Source organism: Platalea leucorodia (genome assembly GCF_965183815.1).
Source record: "Platalea leucorodia genome assembly, chromosome: 5".
Taxonomy (NCBI): domain Eukaryota; kingdom Metazoa; phylum Chordata; class Aves; order Pelecaniformes; family Threskiornithidae; genus Platalea; species Platalea leucorodia.
Window position 1 is genome coordinate 21,802,425 of NC_138827.1, and position 24,680 is coordinate 21,827,104.

Genomic DNA, 24,680 nt, shown 5'->3' on the forward strand with positions numbered 1-24,680 from the left:
CATTTCTCATTCCTTACAGCTGTCAAAATCAAGAATTATCAAGTCACAAATATTTCCATGTTTCAGCATAAGCAGTATTTTTCTTTTTCATGAAACACTGTTTTCACAGGTAAAACAAGACTTTCAATTTGCCCTAGCTCAGTAAAGTTGTAGAGATTTTTTTTCAGTCTGCCAGAAACTGATATTAAGTATTTCATTTAGTTCTGTCTAAATTGGATTCTAGCATTTTAAAAGTCTGTAGTACTACTTCACTGGAATTATTTCAACACGTCTAGAAACAAATGTATCTGTCTAGCATACAGGACCTTAAGAGAGACCTCTAATTATCTCCTGTGACCAAGTTCTTTGGAATGTTGTAATTCCCATAAGAAATATAATTTTCCAGTTGATCAGGTCACATGGTACATTATGGGAGAAGCTCCTGGTGCATCATCAGATAAGAAAGAACATGTTAATCTGGAGAGCTCAATCCCTCAATTTTGTATGTTGCCACATAATGTGTTTCTATCAAAAAATGATTAGTCAGTATTTTAAAGATAATTTATTTTGCCTTGGCTAATTCTATTGAAATTTTATTGTCCTTCAATGGTTTAAAACCACTTCTAATTTCCAGGCTAAATTGGTTAATGGTCATTTTATACTATTTGTTCCTGTGATGATTAATGTTTCTTTATTCCTCCAGAGTGTTCATTGACTAAGGTTATTATAGATAATTTCCCCTTTCAATGTTAATTTTCTTTTAAATTCCTCTCATTAGACAGACACCCTTCTCAAAGGCAACAGACTACTCCTATGTTGTAAATATTACAGTTTGATTTGAAATTTCTTGCGCATGGATTATGGCATACCATGATGAGATCTCACTAATGTTTTGATAAGTGGTATTAAAAATTTATTTGTCTCTGTTAGAAATGCTTCTGCTGAGGCATTTTTGGAGAATATTTTCGTTTTCCATGTAGATTGCCACAATTAGAATAGAATAGCATAGCATAGCATAGAGTAGAGTAGAGTAGACTAGACTATTTCAGTCGGAAGGGACCTACAACAATCATCCAGTCCAAATGCCTGACCAAAAGTTAAAGCATGTTATTAAGGGCAATGTCCAAATGCGTCTTAAACACTGAGAGGCCTGCAGCATTGACTACCTCTCTAGGAAGCCTGTTCCAGTGTTTGACCACCCTCTTGGTAAAGAAATGCTTCCTAGTATCAAATCTGAATTGAAGACTGACAGTCTTTGGTAAAAGTATTTATTTACATTTAAAAGTATTATTTACATTTTATCCTCTTCCTTTTCTCCCTACCTTTAACCATTTTCTTTCAAAATTTCTTTGAAGGCCTTGCTGCTGACAGCAGACTCCTGAAACACTGGAAAGAACTACACCAGCCTTCCCCCTCCTTTCAGGCAGAGGTACTACAATCGCTGTTTATCATTTGTCCAGTGCCAGTTTTTGACACTTCAAAGATTGGGAAATTTCAAATCATTGACCCATACCTTGTGATTTAATGCTCCAGTTTTCCCAGAGACCTGTGACACAGATTACCTATTCCCTTCCTTGATTACATTAAGTTACTTGAATATGGCTGCTATTTAGGAAGTGGCAATTTCTATTTTAGGAACACATACCTATCTCATGATTTGTATAATCTTGTTTCCAGAAAATGAATGAATGGAATTACTTCATTTTTGCAACTACCTTTATTCTTAACCCCATGCCTATTGCTCCAGTTTGTCTGTATGAAGAGCACAGTCTCCCAATGCAAAGGGAGGGACTTTAATAGTCCAGGGATGGACTGTCAAAGAAATTAAGCTTTTCCACTCCACCACAGTTCTAGGTAGTATTTTTCTCCAATAAGAAGGAAGTTTCTATTGAAACCCAAATCAGATTTTCAGAATCCATGAAAACAGAACCTTTCAATCCTTTTTTCCAGGTGATCTTGATTTAAACTAGTACCACTTTTCTTATGCTGTTTCTACAGATGCATGCTGTTCCCTTGCTTCTTGGGCAATTTTGCTTCTGGCATCTGATTCTAGTTCATACATTTTTGGACCAGCTTCCTGAAAAACCAGTCAACTCAGGCAGTCTGGTCCTAATAGCATTATGAGGCCACCGAACTCCTGGTTTATCATTCTTAGGGGACAACATGCTACAATGCAAAAACATAGAACGATGTTGAAGTCATTTAAAACAAACACTACAAAACCAAACCACCCCCAACTCCTCACCGCCCAAAAAAGACACACTCTGAATTCAGGAAGCATATATATATTTCTTTTGATCAAAATTCCGAATACCACTCCTGAAAATTTTATTCTATTTATCTATGCAAAAGATTTCTAGTTTTAATTAAAAACCTGAGTTAAACCATCTATTTTCTACTACATAGCAGTATAAATTAGCAATTATTAACAGGGTTATAACCATAATGGTAGAAGATAGAGCACTGTCTACAAACCAAATGTAGACTCTTTGCTACATCTTTTTACTACTAGATGACATTTCAAAATTTGTTTAAAGTGAAATTAACTTAATTTTAATTAAAGCTAGAGGAAATACCACCCTCATAAAATTGTACACCCTGATTCAGCAGCACTATTTTTACAGATTGTTCTTCTATGACTCTGGAGGAAAGGCGGTTCTGCTCACAGGGTTTAACAGTCACTGGACAGACTGTTGGTGGATAAGGCACATGCAGACATTTATTTCACCATCAGTGCAACACTGAGTGCCACAGTATTAATTGGTTGTCCTACAAAAGCACAGGCCCTCCCAAATAGCCTTAACAGTGATAGTCTCAAAAAGGGTGAGGCAGCAGTTTTTCTAAGTTTTGCTTCTCTTAACATACTTACAGTTCCCACAGGATGAAGTCAGTGAGCTCTCCTTAAAAACAGGCCCATTTAAAAACAGTTTAAACACCCACATATTGTTTCTGAGAAGTGTCAATTGCTATAGATGTAGTAGGAACATACCTAAAGGGCACCAGCAACTTGATTATTTTCTATACTGAGACTACAGAAAAGTCCTAAAAGCTATTAAATCTCACGGAACCTGATTCTCATCTTAGGAACAGAAACTGCTTTTGGAGTCTAAAATTTACTTCTGCTAATAGCAATTTCTAATATTTGCAGAATATAGTGATAGATATTAAGAAATTGATACATAATTGACCTAAGTATTTATACTGAGATCATCAATTCATCCCACATTGAAGTACTGCAGCAGTAGCAACCAGCTCACAGTGAGAATCATCTGTGACCTTGATCTGAACCGCAGAAGCCTGATGTAGATGAAGCATGTTGTTTTATCAGCATTCACCTCATGAACTATGATAAATCTTCTATTCTACAAGGAAATGTGACCATAGCATGTGGCCACAATACAATAATGCCTTTTAAGTAAATGTTTAATGCCCCATACACAGAGCATCCAAAACACACAGGCTTTTTATTAAAAAATGGTGCATTTCTTACCAGTTCAGAGAATTCATTATTGCCCAGATCAAGTCTTTCCAGTTGAGTCAGTTTGTGCATTGACCTGTAACAGATTAGGAGATACCGAAGATGAAATTTTTACTTGCAAAATGTCGGTCAAATTTTGTTTAGATAAAAATAAAGCTCAAATGATACTGTTATTGCAAAAAGAATTACATCAGACTGATGCTGATGCAAACGAGAACAATATACTCCACCTTTAAGACATGAGCTGAAGTTCTTGAACTACAAAGCTAGCAACAATTACTTTAGTAATCTTGGTATGATTTTGCATAGTTGCTCAAGGAAAATTACCTCTATTTATAAGCATTTGAAAGCAATATAAATTGAGACATTTTTGATACAGATTTATAAATTTGTTATCAACTTCTTTATAAACCACTAGAAAGTGTTTTGGCTCCTCACAGCAGAAGTACAAAGTATGGTTGTTACCTCCCTAAAACTGTACCTAACTACAGTCACGATGCAAAAGCACTTTTATGTCACGGGTCAGTACAAAGCTTGCATGCTAAACGAGTTAAACTTAGATAAGGGTTGTTTTGAGTACTTGTGTTGGTTTAACAGAATGCACTGAGCTGATGGGGTCCCCTCCTCTTTGGGTTGTAGTACAGGTGACCTGAAACATGGCTTCCATTTCAGGAATAAACAGTCACACTGATAAGCAGTGGTATTTAGTGACATTTGCTGTCTGCCAGTAGCTTACGAAAACTCTATCACTATAAAAAGATAAGCAACAGAACACAGATTTTTAATTAAATGACCAATCTGAGATTCAATCTTTTGATCTGCCGCAAAGCACATCTAGGAAACTCTTCCTCTCTCTGTGCAATTCGTGGCACAAGAGCATGGCAGGGAGATGGCGTGATTCACAACACCGCGTGTGGATGGGAGCAAGGTGTCGTACTTTGCTGTTGGGTGTCTCCCTGAGAGCCCCTTTTTGGGCAGCAGCTCCTCTGAGGGCAAGAAAGGCTTCACACAACCTCTGTTGCAAAAGACTGTGCGCGAATGACATCAAAATTAACCAAAGCAGCTTATCCTTCTTCACAGCATTATAAAAGAAAGAGTTAAATAAGAACATATAATAAGAAAGAGAACCAAAAGTTAATATCAATGACGCTTTATGCAGTAAAGGGCTTTAAATGAGGAATAATCTGGATTTATGTCTGTGACTGATCACTACATAACAGCAAAAAAGGCATTTTTACTGCTCGGGCTCAGGTGACTGAAACAGTGAAATAAGAGGAAAAGTGAGAAATTGCTAAAAATGAAGTGATTAAATTCTTCATTTACTGAAGTCAATGGGATAAATCTCCCAGGTTTATCTCTGAATTTGTGCTGTGAGAAAAAACTGGTTATCTCAAGCATAGTTTAAACTGACAAAGGCACAGATCACAGCATATGTGAACTGACTGTTAAAAGCATTTAAAATCTATCAATTTTGAATACAGGCAAACTTTTTAAAAGCACACAGAGTAAGATTACACTTACTTATCCACAATTTACCAGTTGCTGTTTTGGAAATCAAAGTATTTTTCCTTAAAACAAATCAGTTGGACCCCTTTGAAGACTAGCCACTTGTTAGACAGTCAGGCAGTGCACACACTCTCAGCCTGAATGATAAAGTTGCGAAAAGCATTTAAATATCACCAAAGTTCCTTTAAGAAATCCTGACGGCAGTTTCACTCCTTAGTACCACACAAAGGTTTTACACCACAGGAAACACATTTCAGCATGTGAGCATTGCAAGTTTATAGTTCTTTACATCTGCAGATGTTACAAGTTTTTCAGTTATAATATTAACTGCATACACACAAGCATGATGTAGTACAATGCTTTCAAAATTAAAAAAATAGGAAACATGACATACATTTTTAATTGTAGAAAGTTTTCTCTCACAGGCAGTATTACTTGTGACTTTATCATTCTGCATTGAAGCTGATAAAAGTTTCTAGTGATTATGACTCCCCATGCCCATGTTAAAGTGCTCAAAAAAACCCAGCCACAAGAATGAAAATAGCTGCTAACTGGAACTGGAAACCGAACAGCAGTATTCCTTTGTTATTTACATATATACTTACTGTGCATACATGTACAGAATTATATATTTTGAAATGTGAAACTCTGAAACTCTTCAAAGATGAAATCAATGGTAATCTAAGTTACAAACAAGCTGGTAAAAAATTGTGTATTTCATACTGTATTCTACCTTTGAACAAAACTTTTACCTTAAAAGGTTTGGTTTGTACTACTGCAAATTCATCATAAAAGGCAACTTTTAAACATTACTTCGTGTCATTTCTGCAGTCAGATACATAGTTTCAGAAACTGTAACATTTATATAGGGGCAGATTAATTTCAGTTAGCTGGTACTATATCAAAAGATAAAGCACACTGCCAAATGTACCCAATGGAATATTAGATGAGATTTTTCATTAGCTTGTGATATTTTTATCTCTTTCATGTAATTACTTGTATTTTTCCTATGAAAAGATTCATTATATTTTTTATGTGGGGTCATTTTATAAAGGTGGAATAGGAAAGGTGCAATTATGAGTAATGCTCAGTTAAATATTCATTGCTTAAATGATGTAATGTAATATAATTAATGTGCTAATAAAACTTGCAGCCAAAAATTTAGCATAAATCTTTATCCATATTGCATTTGGACCTATTCTTCCATTCATAAGTAACTGCAGGAGTTATATGGAGAAGATCTGATTCTTGGCTATGGAAGTGGACCTCATGGTAGGTTCAGAATAAGATTAATCTTTTTTTAAATTATTTTTAAACACAGTAATGGAACATGGTTCTCAAAAAACTACAAATGCATGAAAACTAGCATAGAGAGTATCTTAGAGAGATTACTGAATACTTGGTGAAAAATTAACATTGCTTGCAATAGTTTTAAAACAGGCACACTCCATAAACTATAACTCACATTATACAATTCAGTCGTATTAATTATAATTCATGGTAATCACATATATTGCCTAATATAACTTTCTTACACTTTTGCATGTTTGTTTTTGCTGCTTTATTTAGAAGATACTTATCTACACATTGTAAACACTTCAAACAACCAGGAAAAGGCATTGCATTTACAGTTTCTGGCAAAACAAATGAGTTGCCTGCCATAAATTATTTCAACGAAATCACAGTATTCCCATCAAAATCCTGGTCAGCTTTCTGACAGATAGGAGATGGTGATTACATGAAGGTTTATCCAAACTTTCAGTCACAAACTTCTAATCACATCTGAATTATTCCCACATATGAAGAACTGTATTCATAAACAACAAAAGTATTCTAACAGGTAAAAATTCATTTTTGAAATGAATGTGAAAAACAATTGTGTCAGAGACACAATCAAATTTACACAATGATAAATACAATGAAAGAGGCAGTAGAATGCTGCTACACAATTCATGCATGCTTTTTGTTAGTCATACTTCTACAAAGATAGGACTGAGAAAGTTGTAACGTTACATACTATATTTCCTTGTGCAACAACATACAGAATTCTATTTTCATTTGAGTTTATGATAAATGGATACCATTATTTTCTGAAGAAATAAAAAGCAAGTAAGTTGCCATTACTGGATTATCTGCTGTATTAATGTCAAATAATATTTTCTCACACTTTTGTTGTACACAGTAACCTTTATTTCAAAGTTGTTAAAACGTCACATTCAGCAGTCTCTTCCAGTTTCAATATTTTAAACATTGCAATGTAACTTTAAATTCATTAATGAATCATTTTGGAAGTTACATTGTAAAATTAATACTTAATGTTAATAGTTTACCTGTTGCGGAGCAGAGTAGCTAAATCTTAACCAGGGCTAAAGCATTACATGATACAACCACAAAGAGCTATTTACTTATACATCAGTTAATGGTTTACAAAGAAAACTCAGTCTTAGTTTTCAGTGAATATCAAGATAATTTATATCATTTCTAGAATATAAAACATGTATGGTGTAAAGCAAAGTACCAAAAATATAAATTAGCCTGTCATAAAGTATTGAATCTATATATTATTCAGGCTCCACAATAACAGAGTATGTTTAAAAGTTGATTTTGAGGATACAAAATATTGTTACACATGGACTGAAATATAGAACAGAGAAATTATCTAAAATAATACATGTAATGTCTATAATAATGTCTATTTCATCATTAACTATAAAAAATAATATCCATTTTAACTTTTAATTATATTGAAGAACTTAAGGATTTTACAATCTGCAGTATCGATCCACAATTTGGAGAATATAGCAGAGACCATGGGATGATTCCTAAAGCAATTAAGCCTCTGAAGATTAAATACCTCCAGAAACTCTGTCGGTCGTGGCAGTGTTCTTTGTTACTTTTATATGGTCTCGTTATTAACACAAAGAGACGTTAAGAGCAAACAATCCACAAGGCACACTGTTGCCTTGGCTGTGCGGCTATCAGAAATGCTGCTGTGCAAAATGCAGGGCTGTACACAACATTACTTGGGTTAAGCATATGGGAAAACCAGCCAACATGTTCATCTGGATTAAACATTCTGGACTAAGAGGCAGCCTCCATCAGCCTTTGTATACCAGAATTGTTTGGTTTCATAATATAGTTTGGGAGAACTACCTCAACACAGTCTACTCGTGCTGATGCTCCTGATGCTGCCATTTCTGGTGCCCGAAAATCTGCTGACTCCACATCCTCTGCTGTTCGAGCCACTGTACACTCTCAGGCGATGGGCAAGGGCACTCTTCATCTTCAAATGCTAAGATGAGAAAAATCAATTTCAATGCCCAAAAGATGGAACTGCTGGTGCAGAAGGTGTCTAAACACAACCAATGCATCTATGGCACTGAAGACTTGTGAGATTTTACCTAATTCTGTATAAAAGGCCTAAAATAAAAAGCACCACAAAGACAAAAGTCCTACATACAGAAACTGGAAGTCAAGCTCTTTCATGATTCAGTCATAATAAAAACACATGGACAACCAATTTCAGGAAAAATGTTCGCGTGCAAAAGGTAAGGATTTTAAAAACACACTACTCACTTAAAATATTGCCTTCCACATAGAATCATAAATTCCCATCAGTTTTGTTTATGGTGGAAATGGATCAGATCTCTAAAATTAATCCCTTAGTTCAGGACCCAGTTATGAATCACGCTACAGCTGGAAAGGTTTGCTCAACTGAGTGTAGAGAAAGGTGAAATCTTCACAGTTTTGACCTTCACTCACACACAAATTTCTTTCCCAACACAGCTTTCAAATTGCTGGGGAAGGGCATTCTAAATTTTAGTTCAGATCCACTTCTGCTTAACTGATTACATAAATAAACAGCATGCAGATTAAATGTCATTAGCCAGTGCAAAGCTCCTGGCAATATCGAGACTTTATGAATACATTTTTTTATTCCCTTTTTTTTTTAAACTTCCTTTTTTCTCTTTTTATTTTGCATCTGCTTTCTGGATTCCTCTACCTTCTTCCTGATAACTAGCTTTGCTGGGTTAAAAACAAGGTTAATATATGTTTCCACCTTTTGGACTAAATTACATGAAAGTCCCCCTTACCTGGTGCACAAATTTTCTTACAATATGCCCTACAGCACATAATTAGATATTCTTTGTAGATCCCTGTTTGTGCATTCTTGCCCACCACACTTATGGAACATGCTGCATCTTGGAGCAGCAGCTGCTCTGTCGGAATTGCCTGCTGAACAGGACCTACTTGCAGAGTAAGCAACTATTACCTACTGCTCTATAACAGCAGGAAAATGGGTTGGGATGGAGTCAGTGGTGTGACCACAAGGAAAGGATACATGTGGTACTTCTATACAGTATCTTAAGACTGCTTTCCTGAATGTTGGAGCCAAATAACCCCTAATGTATACATTTACAGCATGACACTGAAATGACGCATTTTGCTTAAGAATCACCACTACTTGAAGGATCCTTTGATATAGCAAACTGAAAATTTAACTCAACATTTGGTATTTTCTACTTCATGCTGTTTATCTCAGAAAAATCTGGAGGAGTGCTACCCAGAAGATATGAGAAAATATGTGTCCACTTGCAGGATTAAATGGACTCAATTAAACTATTGTCCCTTTTCCAGAGAGTAATGTGTGTTTCTTAGCCTTGTATCTATGTTAAAATGCTGATTTCAATGGACAATGTGAACATATAAATTCACATTTGCAAAATTTCAAAGTATATCTAGTTTCAAAGTATACCTAGTTAAAACCATTCAGAATACAAGTACCAGCAAACATACAGCTATTCTGTCAGTGAATTTCAGAATTAATAATCCTTGAGGGAAGTATGAGCTTCGGCACATTAGAGTTACAGGGTAAATACACCCTAACAGTCACTAGACCTTGGAGCCAAATTCACATCTAGTAAACTATATGTGGCTCTGATGAGTTCAATGATTTTGCTATAAGATGTCTGCATTTGGACAAAGAAACACAATGTATCGGTAACACAGGTGACATAATGACAATAAAAATTGCTCCATGTTCTGGGACAAATACACCTGTCTAACAACAACGAACCCAGGACCCACTGCATTTATCTAAATTCAAAATCACTGAAACTGAGCAAGATTGACTGTATCATTCACGGCCACAAAGGTCACCTTATTGTTTTTGCTTAAAAGATTTGGTATTTGGTAAATAATGTATTTGACAATTTATATTTTGTTTACAGTGTAATAATACAGTGGAAAATAACAACTGGTTTGTAAACAATGCAGTACTGATCAACTTGAACATATTAGATTAATATAAAATGACTAGTACTTGGGATCTGAGTCTCCACCATCTTGAAGACAGACAAGAAGCAGGCTCTAGGTTTCCTCCTACTAAAATTTGACTAAAAATAACCAATGTTTCATCAGGATATACAATATATTATTCAAATCGCTAAAGAATTCAGCACATGCTTTATACCCTTATGTACTAATTTTGCATGGAATGAATGAACATAAATTAAAGAGAGACCTAGTTTTAGCCTGCAAGACTGAAAATGCAGTTTTGGCCCTGTTTTCCCATTTACTTTGCCAGAGAGCAGGAAGAAGATCTAACTTAAGATGCTGAATAATTAACAGGGATGAACCAAGCTCAAAGGGTGTTAATGAATATCTGATGACTAAAAGTTAACTGAATCAGCTAACCCAAAACACAAGTGTAAAAGAATTTTACTCTCAACACGGGTTTCTTATTTAGTAGTTCTTTTGATTCCTATTTCTACTGAAAAAGGGCCTAAAGACAGCATGAACACATATGAAAAACAGGATTATTTCTAAAAGGAAAGCCAAAGAAATAAAATGGGGATCTGCTAGAAAAAGGCAAGGATGAATTTGAGATGAAAAATGTCATGACTCAATAACTATCTACATATTAATTGAGGAAGAAGGATGGAAGTAGTCAGAGATGGCAAGGAGCACCTCAGAAAATGAAAAAGCAGAAGGACAATCCCTGTTGTCACACATGAAATATCTGTAGATAGTTATGGCCCCTCCGAAGAACGGTTGATTTCTTCATAGGTGATCTCTGGTAGTTTTAACTGTAGAAGCATAGTTTATAAGATCTGGAAGATCTCTACTGACCAGCTCTCCAATATTTTACCACACTATTAATAACGTGTTTGGTTGCAGTGGCTGTTTGCCAGCTGGGCTAGAGAGAACATCACAAGCAAATTAAACCCATCTGATACACACTGCACTCTGGGGAATGGGTGCCAGAGGAGGCTGATGGAAGACTTCTATCTAAGAGATATAGCTTTAAAAGGAAAAAAACAAAGCAACTGCAGGCCATAATGCGATCTTCCTATTCAGTTATTATAGAACTGTTAAAGGTAGGCAGAAGGATGATATTCCATTACGAAGTATGGAAAATATGGGCAAGATTTGTTTCATAATCCAGTGACAAGAAGAGCAAGCTGCAACACAGAGCTTGTGAGGTTTAACTGAACCAGTCCATTGGAGACACTGAAATGGAAGAAACATGGAACGGTGAATTTTTCAAGGCTTGAGGGAAACAGTAGCACAAGGTAACCTTTTGCACACCACAGAGCTGATCACAGGTTAGGGGCTGTCTGCTTGCTGGCCTTTAGGAAACTTCCAATGTGCTGCAAGAACACCGGTCACAGGATATCCCTTCCCTCTCATGTGGAGAGACAAATGGCCATTGCTGAAGTTCACAGCCCACAGCATGTGCAGGTACAGTTTCTACACTTTGATATGGCTAAGGATGGCAACAACTAAAAATGCCATTCTACATGTGTTTAGCTCAGAACCATCCATCTTTAATCCAACAACCTATTAAATGACAGAAACACACTGTCCCAGGGCATCAGGTTGAGCCATTACTCAAAAATAACACAGGAGAGTGACATACAGCGCAGTGCATACGGACACTCAGAGGAGGTGTGTGTTACCTGCAAGTCAATGCTGCATCAGTGCTGCAGCTGAGAACATGTGCTTCTAGTAGTCTCCTATTCCAGCTGGGAAAAAGAAAAGGTCTCCGATGGTCATGGCAGGTAAAAACCCCATTCTGTTCTCAATGCATTCCAGCAGTCATCTTCTCTCTATTTAATTCCTCTTGCAGTTTGAATTGTGTGCAGGCATTTTTACTCTGTAGATTTTTTCTTTTAATCAAGTAAAATTAAAAGGATACTGACTTAAGGTATTACGAATATAATGAGCAATTTCCTTGCATACCATAAAACAACCATATGTGGAAAAGCAGAGCACAGAGTCTAAGCGTAACGAAATTAGATCTCATTAGTAACAGTCAGAGTGAACTCTGTGTGTGTTTAGCTCCCAGTTGTTCTGGGAGGAGCTCAGGGTTCTGGTATGATTAAGAACAAAATGAGTGCAAGGTGGGCTAGGGTGATTCTCCATGGTTAAAAATGTTCTCCCCTCCTACCACTTTCTGCTATGAAGTCTTTACCTGAAATTTAACCCTACTAATCAGATATAAACTCTTCTGAAAAAAGAAATTACTTTTGCATCTGTTAAATGGAAGTTTTAAAGAATCAAATAAGCGATAAATAAAAAAAAAAAGGTGTATGAAACAAACCTACATACAAGGCTCTAATTTCTGCTCTGCCTTTCCTTTGCCCACTTGATATATTAAAATTATACAGCATGAACACCACCAGATAAGAATCACTAATTACAGTTTAAGTAATATCAGGATTATCGTAGATGGCAGAAGCAGTACTGGTGTATCTTCAATGTAGTGAAGTTCTAGCTATATCTTCTCCCAGAGTGTCCCTTACAGGAGATGGGGGAAAAAAATTGCACTACTGCCTTCAGACAAGAATAATTAATGCAATTTTTCAGACAAGTTTGACCCACTATATATGTTGGAAAGCATTCTTACAATAAGAAAACAATATAATACATTTTTCTGCATCTTCTCTGAGCAGCAAATACATTTAGTTTAAAATGGCCTAACGGGAAGATACGTAGTAGTAGATGCTTATTAAAATATTGGCAATACTTTAATAATGTAGTGCCAAAGTAGTAAGTCTTCTGGAATATGATTTATTAAACTCAGCCAGAGTTACTATTTGAAGAAAACAGGTCATCATGAATGATGAAAATATTTGTAATCTCAAAGTGTGGGAAACAGTTTACATCTTTATAATAAACTGGAAGAAAGTGGAACAGCATTTCAAAAAATAGCAGTCTAAAGCTAAGCTTTTAAACCTATATTTAGATGCTGCTGGACAGATTCTCAGCTGATATAAATTGTCTGTTCCACTGACTTCAACACACTTAAGACAACCTGCGAATTTTGCAAATCTACTTCCTAAAACTGGATTTTGGAAGCGATAAGGATGTTAGGAATATAAATGTTATTGAAGTCAATGGGACTAATGGTCTTAAGTCACAAGAATGCTTCTTACAACTCCATTGTCAGGTTAATGGAAATAATAATCACTTTTATTCAACAAATTTCACATCTGAAAAAAGGTAACAGATTATGATGTTTTTGATGTCTGAATATCTTTCTGAATCTTTATTGGCTCATTCCTTCTGAGATTAAACTAATGAAACAAGCAAGGCCGTATCTACAGTTTTTCAATAATGCAAAAGCTGAGAAATATTTATGCTTATCTTTAAAATTCAAAGCAAAGTGGTATTGAAATAGGGAACAAGAATAAAATAACTTTACCTGACAGTGTTTCAAACAATATTTTGATAAATCACTAAAGATGCTTCGAAGTGCTATATGCTAGTTTTTAGACTAAAATGATTATTTAAGAGGAATGTCAGCGTACAATACACACACTGTAGTTATACAAGAAGTGATTCACCTGTCTTATTCTGCTTACTTTCTCAATTTGGAATAAAGTCTTAGCTACAGAAGAGCGTAAGAGTTATAACTCTCTACAGGTTTAGATACTTCCAATCTGCAAACTTAACCTCTGCCAAACACCTACTATTATTTTATATGTATTCTGCCAAGGAAGAATCTAGTCTACTTCACTTTACATTGTTTTAAAAACAAATTACTATGTGATTTTTATACAGTTTTTATGGTGCTGTTTAGAAACCTTGATCCTTTGAATCTCCTTATACGCAGTCTCACCAATTTTAAGAAATAACCAACATAAATAAGAGTTACAAGTAATTTCAACAAATACGTATTTAGGATCATTACAAGAGGAACAGGACAACCCCCACCACTTTGCCTTGTTTTTATCTGATTTGTTTGCTAGACATTTTGTAGTTGTGGATAACTGGCACATTAATTTGGTGCAGATCTACATGGTAGTTTGGTAGTGGAATTAATTAAAAGTTTGGCGTTCCCAGTGCCCATTTAATATTCTGGCTTATTTTTCAGGTGTGAAAGAGTTATAGTATTGTCAGGTGATTGCTAAGGAAATAAAAGAAGTAACAGCCCATGACTCATACAAATTTTGATTTAATCAGTTTGTGAAATAAAACAAACAAATAAATAAATAATTTACCCAGGGCGGGGAAAAGGAATCTGTATACTCCCCACCACCACTTTATAGAGCTGCTACTTTCTATGGTTCTATGCCTAAATTTTAGGGGAAAGAAAGAAATGGAAAGAAAGAAATGGAAAGAAAGAAATGGAAAGAAAGAAATGGAAAGAAAGAAATGGAAAGAAAGAAATGGAAAGAAAGAAATGGAAAGAAAGAAATGGAAAGAAAGAATGTTAGAGAAAAATGTCAATTTTTCACATACTTACAGAAAAAATAAAAGTACACTTGGAATTCAAAGGATAGAAAAAATTCCATTTTATGAAATTTTATAAGAGTGACTTCTTCTGGGTGAAAAATGGGGTTCTCTGTTCCTCCCCACCCCCCTAAGTTTTTTTTACAATATATATTTAATTGTGAAGCCAAAACAGATACTTTCATTATATATGCACATAAATATTGTTTTCACACCTTCATTTGTTATCCAGAAGGACAAACTTTATAGATGGCATCCTTCTTGTTTCCATTTGTCTTTGAAATATTTTTCATGGGAAATTTTAGATGAAACTGACCGTCTGTGCTTTCAAATTTTTGGAAGAAAATGTATCCATTGCTCTTTATCAAGGAAGATATTCAAGCATTGATAGTAAAATATTATACAAAATATGAAGGATTATTTTTCATAGAATTTTTGAGAACCACTCTTTTGTGGAACTAGAATGCACAGAAGTACTGTTGTAAAGTAAATAGTTGCGGTTAAAACCCAGAGATTCATTACAACTTGAAACATTTGCAGAAAAAAGCAAACCAGAAGATTAGCAACTTGACATTATATTGCCATACAATAGGTAAGTCTAAACAATGATTTTTCAAGTAGAGTCTGAATTTTGACAGGAAACATAATTAGCAGCAATTCAGGGAAATAAGACCATATGGCTAAAACATATTGCCTGTATTTTCTCATATTTTATTACAATCAAAGACAAAAAATATGCAGTCAAGAATAAAAAACATTGGTTTACATTTTAAGACTGAAAACACATCAATATAAAATGGCTAATTTTAACAAAAGGAAAAAAACCAAACCCTATCATCATCATTATATCCATAAAGTCCTTTTATTCCTGACTCAAACCAGGAGCAAAATTACAGGTATGTAATATTTTGCCAATGCAGGAAGATTGCACTAAAACAATTGCAAACCAAGGGAACAGAGATAATTGGAAAATAAGTATCTTTCAGAAATGTACTGATTTAAAACAACAAAGAACTACAGAACAATGCATGCAAAGGTCTTCAAAGGAATACCAAAGTGCCGATCAACACAAAGATCTTACAATGCAGTTATATAATTTATGATAATAACTTACCATTTCTGGTTGATTTCAGCCAGTTTACTTAACAACCACCAAAATTTGCCTTATGTGGAGAGCAGATTTGATGTTGCAATACACCAACACGTTCGAACTGTCAGGACTGCAACATGTGCCATTTAAATTTAATCTTTCCACAATTTTCTGGTGAAAACTAAAAGTTTGTGACAGTAGGAGGTCAGACTGGCCAGCCAGGGGCAGACTGAATGCACATCCCAGCGTGTCCTGCCTGTCAGGACACCCACAGCCAGCTCCTCTGGCAGCTGTGGGACAGGGACCAGCCCAGGCACTTCCCCCACCTCCTACCTCTACTAGTCTGCACTGAGAAGACCCACCTTCAAGCCAAAAGTGTTGCTTTTGCCTTTCAGCACAACTTAGAGTGATGTCTTTCAATCTTAAAAGGAGGAGAGAGAAGGTACAGATGACTCTGATACCCCGGAAGCTTCTCATTCCTACCTCTCATGGCCAGCTTATCCCTATTTGTTAGTCTGCTAACCACACACAACTCTGTCCCTTGTCCAGGCAGAAGAAATAGTTCTCTTCCAAGTTGCCTACCTTGACTGTGTGTGTAGAGACAAACACTAACATATCTCCTCTCAACTTCTGTTTTCTTAGATTAAGTAACACATTATTTTTAGGGCCCTTCCATACAATACACTCTGCATTCATTATTTTTCCTATCAGATTAGGACCTTCTTTAGCTCTTTCTCATCGTCGTTTCATTTGGATCTTTTCCAAATGAGGTCTCCCCTCATTTTTTGTACGTCAGAAACGCCTCTTTGTCTCTACTGAAAATACTTTGACAAAGAACATTTGGCATTATCATGGCTCTATTAGATCAATGACTCATAGACATTTTACACCCTACTAATACACTTTTTTTTCCCCAATATGATTTCTGATTGAAGAACTCCTAATTGATAACATAAATTCCTATTAGTCCCTCAGTACACGACCTTGCCCACTGTACTATTAAATTTCACCCAGTTTTTAACTGCTCTCATCTTCAGAATTAATTACATAGTTCTTCCAAGTTTAGAGGCTGTACTTGAGAACTTAATCTACAATTTTTACTCCTCACAAAGCAAATTAATTCTGAGCAATAGCTGAAGACCAAGAGAAATCCTGTTTTTCTCTAACACTAGCTGCTAGGGACCCAGCCCTTTGGTAACATCTCCATTGTACATTATTTCCTAACAGCACGGTATTGCAGAAAAACAATAGCTGTAATACCTACTGTCAAGAAAACCAAAGAAGAGATGAGAAGCCACAGGTTCAGTTGCGAAACAGTGAGTCATTAGGATGAGTACAACAAATACAAGTATTTTCTCATCAATTACCAGCACCTACAGCTTCTCAGACACTAGTGACTAACCATTTGCAAATGCAGCTTCTACAATTTTTCAATTTTACAAATCTCTACTGAAAGAAATCCCATAAAGCCCTGAAAAGGTGTCTTCCTCAGCCCAAATATTTCTAAGACCAAAGATCATATTAACTACTTTAATTTACTCAAAGATTTTTGAAAATACATAGGCTGGTTGCCTGGCTGCTTAGTGCAAGCAACAGCATGGGTATAGTTTCCAGATTCTTTCCTGAGATATTAAATATTCTTGATTGCTCTCAGGAATTAAACAGGATGTTAGTGTCCCAAAACATTCGGTTTAGGAGTGGCAGGTCTGCTGACGTTTCTTGCTGTGAAGAGCAATGAATATTTATGACAGAGCCTAATCTCAGAAAATATAAAGTTCAGTGCAAATTAATGAGCTTCCACTGGAGTAGTAACCAGACCAGGCTTAAATACAACTGTAAGATAAATTAAAAGCTTTTGTTGTTACATTTGAAATGTGCTCAGAACTTTGCTTTCCCAAAAAAGTTGTAAATTTAGCTACTAGATTTATTTGAAGAATTGGTGATTTACTTCAATTACTGTAATAACTCTGGCACAACCACAGATCCTCAGCATGCAGACAAGCAAAGTGATGAACGTTAGCGAGGGGAACCATCTTTGAGCTTTGTATATGTGCCATGGTTCCTAGAATGCTTGGCCAAAAAAATCAGGAAAATTGGTAAATTAGATTTGGGGTTGGGTTAAATTGTGGACTAGCTAGTCTAGGCCACGCTATTTTTTAAGAGCAGAAAGTCAGAATGCACTTCTCCTAGGGCAGGCCAAGTAAGGCTCTCCGACACCAGCAATTACATTGCTCACGGGGTGTAAGTCCTCAGCAGCCAATATAATCTAAACCTTGATCCTAATGCCCCCTTCACTTTCTTGTCCCCCTCATACTCAGCACATTTCCCATCTTCTCTTCTAGCACTGACACTCAGGCTATCCTACTACCTACTACTCCTTTTTTGGTTTTTGCTAGGTTGGTTCCCATTCTATAAAATGACTGACTACAGATATAGACATATCGCATATGTGTATATAGCATATGTATGTGGATGTACTTATAAGTGTATATATATATATACACATATATATCTGTATCTGTCTGTACATAAATACACACACATAAAATGCATAGTTATATATAGCCTCTACATATCTCTGCTTCTTAAATATGCTGGTGTAATTACACTGTAAGATATTTTAGGCTTTATTGATTCCCTCTTCTCTCCTATGAGGGTTCTTTCATCAGCCTCAATATCCTGGTTCCTTTGAACACCAATGCAATGGCACGGGTCTTTATTACTAATACACAAACCAAGTTATACTCAAACTCCCAGAAAACAGTTAAGATGGAAATGAAAATATAGTCTGTACTAATGTGAAGTCTGCCTAATATAACTGCCTTATCACTTAGAAGGGAAAAAAAAAAAACAAACTAGGAAAACAATGGAAGGATTTAACCAGCTGCCCTTTGGAAGAAGGGCAATAACAATATGCCCTTTTCAATATTCTGGATTTACGTCCAATTTGAACACAAACTTTTGGGTTTCACTTATTTTGGGAGAATATCAGACTGTATTTGGAAAATCTACTGCCTAACAGTACATTTATTACAACTAAACATCCAGAAAAAGGGCACCATGCCTCTAACTGCAGTCAGAACTGAAGGAATCAAACCCAAAGGCTGACTGCAGAACACAGCTGCTGCATGATTTAAGGTTGACTCATCATAATGTAAAAGTTGTTTCCTACAGTGTAGGCAGCACAAACATGACTTCCGTATGTGTTTCCACTGTGAACTTTCATTCAACTAGTTTGAAATAACTTTCAAGAAACAACTAACGGTTGGAAAAGCTTTACTTTCTATACCAACATATGTTAACACAAACAGAAGTGCTTAGTGCCTGAACTCTTGCACATTCAGTAAAATCCACTTATCAAACAGTGGGAAAACATAGTGGTACTTTATATCGTTTACATAACTCCTCAAAGAAAATTATTAACTATCCTGTGCAGAGTGGTTGGATTAATCATACAAATTAGGAAGTCACTGTCACACCATTCTGTGGTTCTTACAGGAGTGTCCAATATTCAGAGCCATTCATAAAGGGTAGCCTTATAATGAAGTATAGGCTTTGGGGTTCACAGCCCAAACACAAAAGGTGTTTGCTAAATGGCTTCAAAAACATCAACACAGACACTGCTAGCCTAATAATTATTTAACCACTAGGTAAAAAAAATGCCGCACTGTACAATTGTACAGGAAAACAGCACTCCAATGTGTTTGTATCCGAGGTGAGACAAAGCCATATAAGCTGTAGCTACAATTAAGAGAGTGAGAAACAGAGAAGATGGTAACAGTGGTTTGACAGCCGTTTATCTGGACTGAAATGGGAATACTGAGGCAATAATGTGAACACCTAATTCAGCAAGCCAGGTGCATACACACATGCATGCACGCACACTCATACATTTCAGAACATTTATCAGAAAACTCATTAACTCCTGGTTCACCATCATGATTTTAAAATAGCAAAATATATTTGGTAAGTCGTTATGCTCTCAATAACAGCCTCCTCCCTGTTATTAAATTTTAGGCCTATGACAGTTTGAGGAACAACAACAGTGCAGGCAGAAACGCTAGCTCCTGACAGCAGCCACGCGCTAGGCAGAGGCATTTTGGGGAAGGTGAGGTGCACCTACCACAGCATCCCCAGGCGGCGCCAGGGGAACAGCAGAAGCACTTCTACACCGTTACTGCTGCCCTGATCGGTGTGGGTGCCTTCAAATCAGTGGGGGACAGAAAAGGGTTATTGCATGGCGAGGTATGCACACTAACCCTTGTACTGCAAGCTGGTATTGACACAGCACCTCCAGAAACCGGGTGTGTTATTACATCTCTTCACTAATCATTTGTATGTATACATACATATGTGCGTGTATGCATGGATGTATGTAGGTAAATATACATGTGCTCTGATTGATACATAACTGAAATGTGCAACTAATTTAAATGTATTTTTTCTTATAAACTTGAGAAAAAAAACTTTAAGGGGGGTGTTTTCTGTTTCACTAGACACAACAGATGAAAAGTGCAACTGTAATCACAGGTTGTTATAGCGCTGAACCCAGAGATGCTGACACATTCACTGACATTCACCGACAACACCTACACAGATAATACTAAACAACCCACATTGATAATACTGAACAACTCTGACAAGCAAGCAGACCTCGTACTGTTGCGGAAGAGGAAGGAAAGGTGGAGGTACTCACTGGGTGCACCTACCTTCCTGATTTTAGGCTCAAAACAACTTCTTTTTGGTTCAAGTTTGCCTTGTGCAAGGCAAACACGCGCTCAAGCGTGTCACGGGTGCTCTCACAGCAGTTTCCTTCCTGCTGAAGCCACGGTAGGAGCTGCCCTGTGCCCTGCCTCCTACACACACTTGGCACACGTCGAGGCCACTGACCAGCACGGACTTCACTGTCATTAAAGATGCAATGTGGACGTACAGTCCTGGGACTGCAATACGCTATGGCAGACAGTCTGTCCCCCTCTGCATCAAACAGCAAGTAACGGACATACATGGGGAGGGAAGGTCAGGACCCACATGAGGAGACCTTCAGGAGTAATGTCTGGCCTCTGAGTTTAGTAGCTCCAGCCTTTGTCAGGATGGCTCTGGACAGGTAAGAGGAAAATAATCACAGTGAGAAGTCCTCCACATCAGCTAAGCAAGCTAAATTGCTGCTGGGAGAAGATCAAAACACTTAAAGCAATACAAAATCACCTGTCAAAAGGACTTGAGAAAATCCAAAACCAACGTGGCAAAGAAGAAAATATAGGAGACTTAGAAGACATCCTTTAAAAGATGAAAATGTGTCCAAATAAGGAAAACAGAACAGAATGGTTAACTACAGGCCAGAAAATATCTTCAGAAATATTTGAAAAAAGGTATAAAAAGTAATAATAAATCTTCCCTCAGGCCCCTCATGAGCAGGAAGCCTGCCAGAGTCTACGGAAAAGATCTAAAAGGAATGCTCAGAAAAAAAGAAGGTCAGAGCAGAAAAACTACATTTCTGCATTTGTATACAGAGTTTGGGCAGGCTCCCACGCTGCAATGCTTACCCACAGTTAAGAGCTCAGACAGCATGCATGTATGACACACAAAACCTCTCACAAAGTGCTTCAGCGCTAGATGACTAGGAAGTGTGTAACTAATGTCACAACAATTTTTAAATCATTCCAGGATAAGCCTAGGAAACTACAGACCAGTGACTTTGACAACTTTACCAGACAAATTAACAGAACCTCTTTTAAACAATAGAGTAAGGGGATACGCAGACAAATACGACACACTGGGGAAATTCAACATAGTTTTTGTGATGAGTAGGGATGACTCAAAATACTTGTGGAGTCTTTTGAAAGAGTCAAATGTACAAAAGAGCTGGACAATAAAGTCTACCCTTATTTCCAAGAGATATATGCAAAGGTCCTTCACTGAAAGTTCTTAACCTAAGCAGCTATGTGACCACAGAGGGTCTTCACATGGATAAATAAATAACCAAAGACTGGAAAAAATACCAATTTTAAAGGAGTGGGTGGAGGAGGAGGAGCTGCCAATAGTCAGGCTCTGGGCTGGGGCACATGCTGGGTAGTTTACAAACGACATAAACAGGACCGAGGGCAAGATGGGCCCTTGGTGGGACCTGTGGTGGGACCTGTGGGACTTGTCAGTCTCCTGCTGCAGTTCTCTAAGTGGTTCCTCCCTTGGCAGCCTCCTCTTTTCCCATATCTTCCCATCCAAGTTGAACTACAGCCTTATTCAGCAGCATAGAAAACTAGGAATTACATCTCTCCGCTCTGAGAAAATACTCAAACACAGTATAATTAAACACGGAAGCACAAACTGCCTCATTCAAAACCCATTGAAGCTAATGGGAATCTGTCCACTGATTTTAATTGCTTCAGTTTGGGTGCAAAATGACTGAAAACATCACTGGCAATTGGAAAGCCTCGCCTGCAGCTTCAAATACACGTTCAGTAGGGTAGTATTATAGAACAGAACACTATGGAGCTATCGGGAGCTGTGGTCTATAAAACACCATCCCAAGCTATTACACAGTAATATTACATGTTGTTACAGCGAGTAATGATCAAGTACACTTTTATCCAAACAGAATAATAAAAATTATCTTAGTTGGTTCTTCACGCCAACAGACAACCCTGTGAACTAGGTGACAAAATTGTTCAAATGTACGAAACTTGGCCAGAATCTCACAAATGCTCTGAAACATTTAACAGAAATTCAAGAGAAAAAACCAGATTTTTCTATTTTTGTTGCACAAATTAAAGCTTTAATAAAATATTAGAAATTATTTGCAATATGGGCCAGAGATTTCCAAATATTTCTCAATGTTCAAAAGATCCTGGAAATCGGTATCAATAATAATCTTTAATCAAACCATATAAGAGAGAAAACAAATTACTGATTTTATAAAACAGTATTGCGAAGATCTATAGACTAAACATACAAATATTTTCAGCATGTTAAAAATATTTGTAAGCCTATTAGTATTTTCTGAAGAGAAAGTACTGCTGACAGAAAAATACGAACATCCTGCAACATTTTCATTTGAAGAGCAATGTATGTCTCCAGCCCAATATGATACAGCAAGACAGTGTTATTTTAAATGTTTGGTATGCTTGTCAGAAGAAATCAGAAGAATCTTCAAAGCATTTTATGAACAATGCTTCACTAATTTTCTATCAGGAAAGTGTCTGGGAATACAGTGATATGTTTGGACATGTTTTAGATGCCATAAAATTATGGCAACAAATTCAGCAAAGGGAAGCTCTCATTTTTTAATGCAAGTTGTATTAAAGAGGGACACTTCGGAGATCTATGCTCTGGTTAGAGAGCTACTTTTCAGCCAACTATAGTTAGTATTTACTTAATGTGATATTTTTGTAAATAATTTGAGAACCTTTTGCATTCAGTTACTATGGATACATTTTACAACAATCTTGACTGTTGAGCTAGTATGAAATATAGCAAAATTAGAGCTATGGTAAACACAAAGCACATTTAATTCCTGTTTATGCCAAAATGCTAAATGTTTCCTGTAAAAATTATTTATACACATATTTTACAGCACAGAACACATGAAAGAACATGATCTGCTTTTTGATAACATCTTTTAAGATGCATTTAACATAGTAATAGTACTGAGCAGAAGTTACTTAAAACAGTCTGACAATACATTTCATATCTATTTAAAAGACTAATCACAATATTAAAATTGTTTATTTGCCTTCCTTTTCATGTCTTTTCTTACATTAGAACTACTAGACAAACTACCAACATAATCAGGTTATTTTATTGACAATATATCTAATAAATTGTAGGATAAGAAAGAAAGTCTTTAAGTACATATCTGAAAGACCTGCATCACCATTTTTGCAACTAGATTGTAAAATACATTCTGATTTATATTACTGCATTTGTTTTCCCAACTACAGATGGTTCTATTGTAGACACAGTTTTCTTGTCATAATTTTCCTTCTCTTATTGGCTGAGAAAATAGAAGTCTGGTATTTAACATTTTCCTGTTTCCCTGTAAAGCCTAAACGACATACCAATACTTCTACTTGCCACACTATCGTGTCTGCATTCGCCCATGGCCTCACCACTCTCCTCCTCCAACCTCCCACGCTCAACCCTGATCTTCCCAGGCCCAGTCCAGTATGCAAAGAGATGCTGCTTTAGATGAGTAGTTACAGTCTTTGTATAAAAGAGGTCAAATTCACCCTAACTAGGAAGCAGGACGTATATCCTCTACATCAACACTCTGTAATATGTGTTAACTCCTGTCCATCTATTACACAGTGCACCTTTTTTTGCTTGCAGAGCAAAGCAATAATTATATATTATAATATTCTATATTATAATAATTTTGTCCTCTAGAGGACAAAAGAAGCCCAGAAATGCATAGTTCTCCCATTTTTGTCCCAGTTGATGCAAAAATGACCTTGTCAGCTTTCTTCCTATTCCTCTTACTTTATTTCATAACACAGCTGTCCCTTTTATCTAGCAGTTTTAAGGATAGCATTTGCATAAGCAAAACCTTTTATTTCCAGTCCGTCTCAGTAGTATATAGCAAAGCCTTCTGCCATAGCAAAGAGCAGAGAGCAAACACATCTACAAATGATGTTTCCCTTGGTTACAAGAATCAAAGAACTTTCTTACTTTCAGAATCATAGGTAGTTAGATAACATGTGTATACTACAGCATGTATATAGCCTTTCAGATGATAAAGACCTCAAAGGCTGCAAATCTGCTGTCCTGAACACGTCGCATTTTTTAATGCAGATAAACACTTTGGTGGCAGACTGAAGCTTTTTTTTTGTTTTTCGAAATAGTAAACGTAACTCAGAACAGAGGAAATAAAAGTTTATACAAAAAAGT

At 36.4% G+C, this 24,680-nt stretch overlaps 1 protein-coding gene across 5 annotated transcripts in view; it reads right to left on the minus strand.

The window, feature by feature from the left end:
• Window positions 1-24,680, minus strand: part of LRRC7 (leucine rich repeat containing 7) — a gene marked incomplete at its 3' end in the record, with an annotated part of 100,609 nt that overhangs the window by 63,837 nt on the left and 12,092 nt on the right. For all 5 annotated transcript variants that reach the window (XM_082313902.1, XM_082313901.1, XM_082313900.1 and 2 more), the window contains exon 6: window positions 3,470-3,533. In XM_082313902.1, the coding sequence (XP_082170028.1) occupies window positions 3,470-3,533 (64 nt within the window). The remainder of the gene's footprint in view (window positions 1-3,469; window positions 3,534-24,680) is intronic.